Source organism: Miscanthus floridulus, chromosome 8 (genome assembly GCF_019320115.1).
Source record: "Miscanthus floridulus cultivar M001 chromosome 8, ASM1932011v1, whole genome shotgun sequence".
Classification (NCBI taxonomy): Eukaryota; Viridiplantae; Streptophyta; class Magnoliopsida; order Poales; family Poaceae; genus Miscanthus; species Miscanthus floridulus.
Window position 1 is genome coordinate 193,704,743 of NC_089587.1, and position 9,994 is coordinate 193,714,736.

The 9,994-nt window shown below is 54.3% G+C and overlaps 1 protein-coding gene and 1 pseudogene across 1 annotated transcript; one reads left to right on the forward strand and one right to left on the reverse strand.

Annotated features, from left to right (window-relative positions):
• Nucleotides 1-406: 406 nt before the first annotated feature.
• On the reverse strand, nucleotides 407-5,338 carry LOC136470426 (zinc finger CCCH domain-containing protein 53-like). Its single transcript, XM_066468278.1, has 3 exons — nucleotides 5,165-5,338; nucleotides 4,610-5,068; nucleotides 407-715 (listed from the first exon to the last, which is right to left on the reverse strand). Exons 1-3 carry the CDS (start codon nucleotides 5,336-5,338, stop codon nucleotides 407-409), a joined length of 942 nt encoding a protein of 313 aa, XP_066324375.1.
• A 2,407-nt stretch (nucleotides 5,339-7,745) lies between these two features.
• Nucleotides 7,746-9,994, forward strand: LOC136474404 (probable indole-3-acetic acid-amido synthetase GH3.9; annotated as a pseudogene).

Consider the following 9,994-nt stretch of genomic DNA (forward strand, 5'->3'; position numbering starts at 1 on the left):
GTGCCACCGTCGCCGCAAGCAGGCGACGCTCGCAAGTCGACGCCCGCTGCAGTGCTGCCATTGAAGGCGAGTTGCTGTGCTCGCCGGCCAACCCCCCCTCCTCCAGCCTATAAAAGGTGACGTCGAGGTGCTCTCCTCCACCACCCAGCAGCACGCTCAGCTTACTCGCTCGCCTACTCTTGCTTCGCTTTGCCATGCGTATACCGTATATGGCCGTATGCATGAGCCAGGCTTGATCGTCGTTGCAGGACGAGGTGAGCAGCTCATGAGCATCCCATCGCTCTTCCCTCCCTCCCTGTGGTCTTCGCCCTGCTTACCTCCGTCCAACCTGAGCTGCCCACGAGCTCCACGAGCTCAGCCATGGCATCATCCATGCATGAAGCAAGAAGAGCACTCGTGACCCTTGCTAGCTTCCCTCTCTCCCTTCCCATGCATGTGTGTAGCCTGCGCACGAGGCGGTGACGTCCCTGTGTAGGGAACTCGTGCTGGTTGTCGAGCACGTGAGCGATGGCGGTTGCTGTGGGGTTGCCCACAGGCGAGACAGGCTGGATTTGGGCGTGGCCGTAGACGACGCCGTCGTGTCGGCGTCCGACAACCGCTCCTCCCCGGCAGCGCCACCTGCAGCATCGCGAGCTCCACGACAAGACCTGTCGCGCCACCTGACGCGCGTGGCGGCGCTGCGGCCACGGCCGGCCTCTGGGGTGGCTGAAGCGACCTGATTTCCATGAAGGGAAATCCACAGAGTCGAAGTGTAATAAGACCGTTGTAGATCATATTACCCAAATTCCAGTCGAATATCACATCCATACAACAATAATATCAGAGTACAAATAGTGCGGAATTACATAATTTATTACATCGCCGCATTGGCGGAATCAAAAGTAGCATTCATTTAGAACAGCTTGAAGATAAGATCGCCAAACTCGAGCGTAGGTACGAACCCCTCAACCAGCAAACTCCTTGGAGCTATACTCCTCAGCAGAACCTGTGTGCCAAAATTTATTAGTACGATTTGTACTGGCCACTCCTACCCTATGAGCTTTGCTTTGTGGAATTTAGATGCAAGTTGGATATAATCAAAAGAAACCTATAAGGCTGGGGTTTCCTATGTTTTAGCATTTCAAGTATATAATAATAGTTGGTCAAGTTTTAACACTATTCCCACACACATTCCACCCCATTCCCTTTCCTGAGCCAGATTTTGATCCTGGGATCGATATACCACCATCCACACCATCACCATACCATTTCTTAGTCGACAGGCCAATTCCCTCTTGGCACTATCTCAAGGCCCGTAGCCCCTAGCTACGACCGACACTCTCTCACGGGGGAAGAAGAGAAGGACTCATCTCACTATCTAGTTTAAGCGAAACTCAGGAAAGGTCCATAGCCGACAAGTCGGCACATGTATCGATTGATCAACAATACACTCTGTAGAGGTTTTACATAACCACAAGATCTGCCTTCTTCGCTGACCGTCGTCAACTGGGCTGATTTCGGCCGCTTGCTAGCCTAAGATAATACCACTCTACCATTCAACCCTGGTACACCCCAAGTCTAGTCTGGGGTGGCTGAAACTGTGAGTCATGAGCCGGGTCCACAAGGTCTCCATAAAGTCTCGGAAGGGTGTGGGGGAAATCCTCCGCGCCCCGTACCTCCTTACACTATCCGCTATCAACCTAGCAGTAGTGGCATTATCCTACCAAGTAGTCTGGCCATCCCGCACCATATAGGGCGAGTGGTACGTAAGGCTTCCCGGTGAATCTGAGTACTAGTAAGTCCTTAGGGATGACCAAGCTAGAATGTCTTCATCAGGGTTTCCATTTACCATGCCACCACAGCACCTCCACCCTGGGCTCCTCCCATCACAGGTTCACACCCAGGACCACCTCATATACCACTTACCCACCACAGGTATCCATTCCAGGGGTGCCCAGGTAGCACCCCATGGCAAGACTTGCCCTAGGCTCATCGTATACTCCAACTTGGTCAACACAACTCTCACCCTCCACACACCCAAGTTACACACGCATCACTCTCCCCATAGCCTAGATAACACCACGCATCAATGTAGTATAAGCATAGTAGAAGTACAAGCATCTGTAATATAGCAGTAAGCGTGTGTCTAGCCTAACAGCAGGGTATGTAGGGGTAAGGTTGCGTCAAGGTAAAGGCCATCAAGTAAGCATACTACCATGCAAGTCCTATCATTGTATGATTATAACATAACAGTAAGTAGAGCAATAGCAATTCTATATTAGCCATGCGTAATAGGTGCTACGAGATTGGGTAGGATGTGGCACCTTCAGTGTAGTCGTCTCTGTACTCCTCACGGTACTCATGATCCTCGTCCATCTGGTTCTCCTCCGAGTCTGCATACGTTCGAATTATAGTCGCGTTAGCGACGTTTATAGAATAGCACAAAGAAGCAATGAAAATTCAAAAGAGCCAAATGCACTCAAACATGGGTTCATTGCGTAAAGCTCAATTTTAGATGAATTTTGGTCCTAGTTTCGTATTTTTCTGAGGTCATATGAATTAGTTATGAATTTCCGAAGTTTAAATCATCTCTAAAAATGGAAAAGGCTGAATTAATCCTGGGCTGACACGTGTCACACTATGACCGGTCCACGTGGCATGCTGACGTCAGCATGATGTCATCGGCTCGGCACTGAGCTGACAAGTGGGGTCCGGCTGACGTCATCTTGACGTCAGCATGACGCACTCAACGTTATCAGTTCCGATAGGTGGGGCCAGGGTCTCTTGGGTCACTGACTTGTGGGTCCGGTCAAAGTCAACGTCAAGTCAATGGATGAGTCAATGGTCAACGGGTTATAGTCACTAACATGTGGGACCAGGGCTGCTGACGTCAGCGTGACGTAGGCATGACGTCACCTCGGCTGTGTTGTTACTGACAGGTGGGACCCGTGTGATGTCGTCATGATGTCACCCACTGACGAGTGGGTCCAGAGTCCCTGTGTCGCTGACATGTGGGGCCAGGTCAACTGTCAATGTTGACCGGTCAACTGTCAACCAGGTTGGGCCTCGACTGGGCTTTTGTGGGCCCGGACAGGGCTAGATTTGGGCCAGGCTCAGCCTGCCACGTGGCCTCATCATAGAGTGCCATGTCGCCTTCCGGGTTTCGGGTCAGGCTCGAGTCCACGGCTCGTGGTCCACGGTGGACGACGTAGTCAAGGCCCATGGACCGCAGACACGGTCTATGGTGGACCGTGTCCACACTGCTGTCTCCTTCGTCTGGTTCACATTGGTCCGAGCGCAGGGCTATGCTGCCCATCTCACCCTTTTCCTCTGTTCTCCCACGTCGGCTTACACGTCGGCAGTGAGCTCACGCTGCGCGTGCCGTGGTGGCCCGACGAGGCTCATACGGGGCGCTGGGGTCTTGCGGGTTCAGGGCGTGCTCGTTGAAGGGCCAAAGAGGGGCTTAAAGCTCTCGGTGGTCGACGTTGGGCCGGTCTTCTACGCTACTCGAGTGGCTAGGCCGAGTGCTCAGAGGCAAAGGTAGGGTCTCAACGGCGGCGAGCTCATGCCGGTTGGCTAGGGAGAGGTCTCAGCAAGGTGCTCACCGCGCTGTGCTCGGCGAGGCTAGGTGATGCAGTGTATGATTGACGCAGTGACGATCATGACGGCGCCGGCTCGCGGTATGCTCCGACTTGATCCGCGGCGGCGCTCCGAACTCCGGCGTGCTCCCGGTCCTCCTCCCGGCAGCGGCTCCGCCCTCCTTGTTCCTCTCCTCCCCTCGGCCCTCGTGCTGGGTGGTCTAGCGAATACTGCACGGCGGCGGCGTGGTTGAGAGGGAGAGGCTAAGGCTCCGGGGTCTTTTTATAGCCGAGCTCCATGCCTCCAATGGCGATTGGCATCGTGCGGTGGGAAGGCGCGCGACGCATCCGACGATGGCGTGAGGTTGCGTGAGCGCGGCGCAAGGGGGAACAAGGGCCATGCCCCGGGCGTGACCCCCTGGCCCGCTCCTACCAACGCTGTCGGCCCCCGGTCGCGCGGGCGGTTGATGCGTGGCGCGAAGAAGATGAATAGGAAAGCCGACAGGTGGGGCCCAGCGGGCAGTGAGAGTAGCTCAGCGTCGCAACGCGCGCGCGTGGTGCAAGGCTGGGCCGGCATGCTGGGCCTGTGCAAGCTTGTGGGCCACGCGCGTGGGTGGGAAAAAGGGAAGGGGTTGGCAGGCCGGCTGGGCTGGCTAGCTTGGGCCGAGCTATTGGCTGCGAGGCCCTCTCTCTTCATCTCTCTTTTTCCTTTTCTTTTGTTCTTTGTTTGTTTGCTTAAGGCATTTGCTCATCAAAGGATTAATTAGCAAGCATAATAGTTGTTTGGTGATTTTTAATTAGCATAACATAAGACAAAAGAAGAATCCAACTCACAAGTGGTATTAATATGCATGCAAGGTTCATTTATTTAGGGAACTTAATCACATGTTTATGCCAAGAGTTATGCCATGCTTATGTGTTGACTTGGGTCGGGGTTAGACCTAATGCATCTCTTAGGTTGGGTTTCTATACATGACACTCATCAACACATGGGAGTTTTAAGAAAAATTTTGTAGTTGGTATTTTTGGTGTATGGATTTTTGGGTTGTTACAGTGGCTGCGCTGGCGCTGAGGAGACCTGAGCTGGAGGCGGCCGTGATCCGTGTGACTAGCCACGACGAGCGGTAAAAATGGCACCTTTGGGTCTCGCTCTGCTGCTGATGTTGCTGGAGCAGGAAGCTAAGGCTGACGCCTCCTTTGGGCGACGGCGAGAAGGGGTACGCGGATGCCATGAGCTGCGGCGGCGGCACGGCGGCTAGGTCCTTGGCGCGCATGACGGCCATCTCCCACTCCGCGGTGTCGTCCTCGGGCACGCCGTGGAGGAAGCGGCAGGAGGAGTCGTTCTTGCAGTACCCGCGCATGTAGTACATGCAGGGCCTCCACGACGCGGCCGCCTCGGTGTTGCTGAGCGAGAAGCTCCGGTGGTGGGCACCGGCGCCGGCGCCGCCCGCAGGGGACCAGAGATCGTAGTCATCGGCGTAGAACGCGTCGGCACCGCCGTCGTACCCGAGCTGGTCGGCGGCAAAGGGCGATTGGTGGTGCTGGTGGTGGCCGGCGCCGGGGCTCGGGAGGCCCTAGGGCGGGCCGGTCTGCAGCGGGCTGAGCACGGGCGACGGCGGGGACGCGGGCTTGCCGGCGAGCTCGACGCGCGCGGTGGCGACCAAGGCGTGGAGCAGATGCTCTGGGCTGAAGGCGAGGCAGATGAGCTCCTTATCGCTGTTGTCCTGGATGAGCAGCAGGCCCATCATCTTGGAGCCGTTCTTCGGGTCCAGCGTCCTCATCCACCTGCAGAGCCCTGCACTGCATCTCATCCTCATCCACCTGCAGCATCGCGAGCTCCACGGCCGGCCTCTAGGGTGGCTGCGCCGGCGCCAAGGAGACTCGAGTTGGAGGCGGTCGTGATCCGCGTGACCAGCCACGACGAGCGGTCCGTGGACGAGCGACGGCGGCGAGTGCAGACATGGCTCCACCGACGCAAAGATCGGAGGCCGAAGTCAACGTGCATGCATGCATGCGTGGACCTGCAGTGAACCATTTTAAAAGTTCATGGATCAAAAATGTTGTTTTAAAGTTGGTGGACCTAGATGACACCAAACGAAAGTTAATGGACCCAAAAATACAGTTTTAAAGTTGATGGACACAACGAAAGTTAATGGACCTCCCGTGCATTTTACTCTTAAATTTGTAATAGTGTATTTGTGCTAAAATAGTAATGTTGGACTATATGTATGTATTAAAGTTCATTATTTGAGCACTCGTGCTATAAATTGTTGTTTCATTTTTTTTGAACGCAGTTGTTTTGGTTTTTTTGCACCTTGTTTCATTTTAAGTTAATCGATTGTCATCTATACTAGGTAATGTATCGATGCTAGGGCTGCATAGACCAAATCTCCTCTACCATGAGCTCTAGCAAGGACGAGAACACATGGTTTTCCCTCCTCACGGAGACGGGTAAGGCATTTGACCTAATTTATTCCATGGTGGCTCATGTTGTGTGATGATATGAGATTGTGAGAGTTTAGTCTCATATTGGTTGTTGGAGGTTGGGTTAGACTAACATATACAAAGCTTTTTAAAATGCATATTGCCAATTCAAGTTAACCCTTCTACATATATATATGAAGCGAGAACAAAAATATAAGTGTGTTGGTGGGAGTGTGTAGGGTGGATCTAAACCGTTTGAACTTACCTCTTGAGGTTTCGTTGCTCTGTTGTTTTATGGAGTTCAGACTTTTTATTTTCTAATATAGTCGGCATATCTTTCAGAGAAAAGGAGTTGAACCACATCGATGTGCGACAGGCATTAAAGCATTATTGTTTGCTTAACATGACCACTAGATAATTCAATGCACACTGGTGCAGAAAAGGACCTAAAGTCCCGGTTAGAGAACCCCTTCAGTCCCGGGACTGTGAATCCAGAACTAAATGGTGACCTTTGGTCCCGGTTAAAACCACCAACCGGAACTAAAATCCCCTCACAAAAGCCTATGACACTAGCCGTTGGCCCGGGGACTTTATAGTCCCGGTTGGTGGCTCCAACTAGAACTAATGCTCCCTTTAGTCGTGGGTCCAACTCTGGCTGAGACTAAAGGTAAAAGATCTATTCTCTGCCGGTGAAGTCTAGGCGATCGACTTGAGAAATATCATATCATTCCTTACGAAAATGAGTTGAACCACGTCCATGTGCCGGCCGGTGTGCGGCAGGCATTAAAGCGTTATTGTTTGCTTTAATATGACCACTTAGACGATTTCAGAAATATCATCGTTCCTTATCTTGTCGAGACTAACTTAAATGAATTCTATCTCGTTCGCCAAGCAAGGGCCCTATGGATCCTCCTCAAAGAGAGTTTTTTTTAAGCATGAAAAGAGAGTTTTATTGAGTGGTCAATTAATTGGCCAGCATACTGCATGCCTACCATAGTACCGTGCATTGATGCGCCAAGCTTGATCGCGTAGAGCAATGCGGCAGCAACCACGCAGCGCAGCTACCTACGTACCATGCACATGCACATGCACATGCACATGCACGCAAAAGCAGTCATGATCCTTACGCTCTCCCTCCGTTCGAAATTGCGTATTTTGTTTCAACAGGACAATCCCTTAACCAACGTTTTTTTCTTATTAATATACATGAATTTTATGATAAAAATTGGTTTTATTAGATCTATAGAAAGTTGTGTGCTTATAATTGTGATTTTGTATCATATAAGTGAGATATCAAGAATAGTACCGGTTAAAGTCTTGTTCTAACAAGATGAAATACGTACTCCCTCTGTTCTAAATGAAAAAAAATGTTTTGGCATTTTTAGATCTATAGCCTTGTTATGTATTTAGCCATACACTATGTCTAGACTCTAATACACAGTAAAAAAGAATGTATTTAGATTACACAAAATATCTTAGAATATTTAGAAAACTCAAAATATCTTAGAATTTTGAACGGAGTACGTCTTGATTTTAAAGGGAGCGAGTACTTTGCATAACGTACAAGAATGGATGGACACTAGCAGATAGGTGTACTTTATAATGCCCCTCAAGGAATCTGCTTCACAGTACAAGTCAAAAAAAAAAACTCTGCTTCACAGTACAAGTCAAACAAAGAATCTGCTTCACAGTACAAGTCACGGGCGGCTATAAATGTCTTGCTCGATGGCGAGGCCACTGCCTGTTCTATCTAACGTTCGCAGTTTAATTTCTATCTGTGGATTGAGCACAATTCTATAGAAGACTGACGTGCCGACCAACGGCACGGCGCCCCGGAGCCCCCCAGCAGCCTCCTCGCCGCCGGCAACGCAGAAGCAGGACATGGCGGAGAAGCTCGAGTGCATCCAGGAGATGACCACTAACGTGGACGCCGTTCAAGAGCGCGTGCTGGCAGAGATCCTCGCCCACAGCGGCGACGTCGAGTACCTCGCGAAATGCGGCCTCCTCGGCGCCGCCGACCGCGCCACTTTCCGGGCCAAGGTGCCCATGGTGACGTACGAAGATCTGAAGTCGTACATCCTGCGCGTCGCCAACGGCGACACGTCTGCCGTCCTGACGGGCCCCGGCCACCCGATCTCCGAGTTCATCGTCATCACCGGCACGTCTGGCGGCGAGCCCAAGCTGATCCCCACAGTGAAGGACGAGCTCGACCGCCGCATGCTGCTCCACAGCCTCGTCACGGCAGTCATGAACCAGTAACTTAACAGTTCATCATGACTTCTTCCTATAGATAATACACACGTGCACCCGATGTAACTGAACACGCGATTGCAGGCACGTGCCTGGGCTCGACAAGAGCAGTGGTCTCTACTTCAACTTCGTCAAGTCGGGGACGACGACGCCGGGCGGCCTGCCTGCGCGTACTGTCGTGACGAGCCTCCTGCACAGCGACCACTACCGGAGACGACCGTACGAGCCCACCAACCGCGGCGGCCACACGAGCCCGGCGGCGGCCGTGCTGTGCGAAGACGCGTCCCAGAGCATGTACGCGCAGATGCTGTGCAGCCTGTGTCACCGCCACGCCGTGCTGTGCATCGGGGCCGCGTTCGCGTACGGCCTCGTCCGCGCGGTCTCCTTCCTGCAGCGCAACTGGAGGCACCTCGCCGCCGACATCGAAGCCGGCGCGCTCATAGGCCAGCACGTCACCGACCCGTCGGTGCGTGGGGCCGTCAATGCCGTGCTCCGGACGGACCCCGAGCTCGCGCGCTTCATCCGGACGGAATGCGGCGGCTCGGAGGAGGGTGACTGCTGGCCGGCATCCTCACGCGCGTTTGGCCCAACGCCAAGTACCTGGACGCCATCAGCACCGGTACCATGGCGCAGTACGTCCCGGCGCTTCGTTACTTCAGAGGCGGCGGCTTGCCCATCGTGTCCACCGTCTACGGGTCCTCAGAGTGCTACTTCGGCCTCAACCTCCGGCCAATGTCCAGCGGCGACCCTTCCGAGGCGACATACACCATCATGCCCAACATGGCCTACTTCGAGTTCCTGCCCACGGACAACGCCGCCGCGGACGCCGCGGACGCCACGGCGGCGAGCCAGCTCGTGGAGCTCGCCCGCGTGGAGGCCGGGCGCGAGTACGAGCTGGTGGTGACCACCTACGGCGGGCTGTACCGGTACCGCGTCGGCGACGTCCTCCGCGTGGCGGGGTTCCACAACGCGGCGCCGGAGTTCCGGTTCGTGCGCCGCAGCAACGTGCTGCTGTCCGTGGACGTCGAGAGGACCGACGAGGCGGAGCTGCAGCGCGCGGTGGAGCGCGCGTCGGCCGCGCTGCTCGTCCCGCGCGGCGCCGCCGTCCTGGACTACACTTGCCGGACGTGCACCGAGACCGTCCCGGGGCACTACGTCGTCTACTGGGAGCTGCGTATGCTGTCTTCCGGCACCGCCGCCGAGACGACGACGGGCGTGGTGGACGGCGACGTGCTGGGCCGGTGCTGCTTGGAGATGGAGGAGGCTCTGAGCTACTCGTACCGCGAGGGACGGGTGGCGACGGGCTCCATCGGAGCGCTGGAGATCCGGGTGGTCCGGCCGGGCACCTTCGAGGAGGTCGCGGACTACGCCATCGTCTCCCGCGGCGCGTCCGTCGGGCAGTACAAGGTCCCCCGGTGCGTGATGGTGCCGGCCGTCGTCCAGCTGCTCGACTCGCGCGTCGTGTCGCGCCACTTCAGCCCCGCGTTGCCGCACTGGGACTCGACTCTGCTCTGCGGCTTGAAGAAGAAACCTCAGCTTAGGCGGCTGCGCTGCAACTGAACTGGGTATCATCCTTCTCCTATTTCAACAGTGATTTCATCAGGACTCAAAGCTTGGTGCCTCATTTTGTTAAATATATGCGCATTTTGCCGAAAGTAGATTTTCCACATGTATCTGCGACCATCGGGTTTACCCTAGCCGTAAGTACATTTCAATGCCTTAAGACTGGTGCACACATGGAAAGAAATGAGATTGTTCGATCG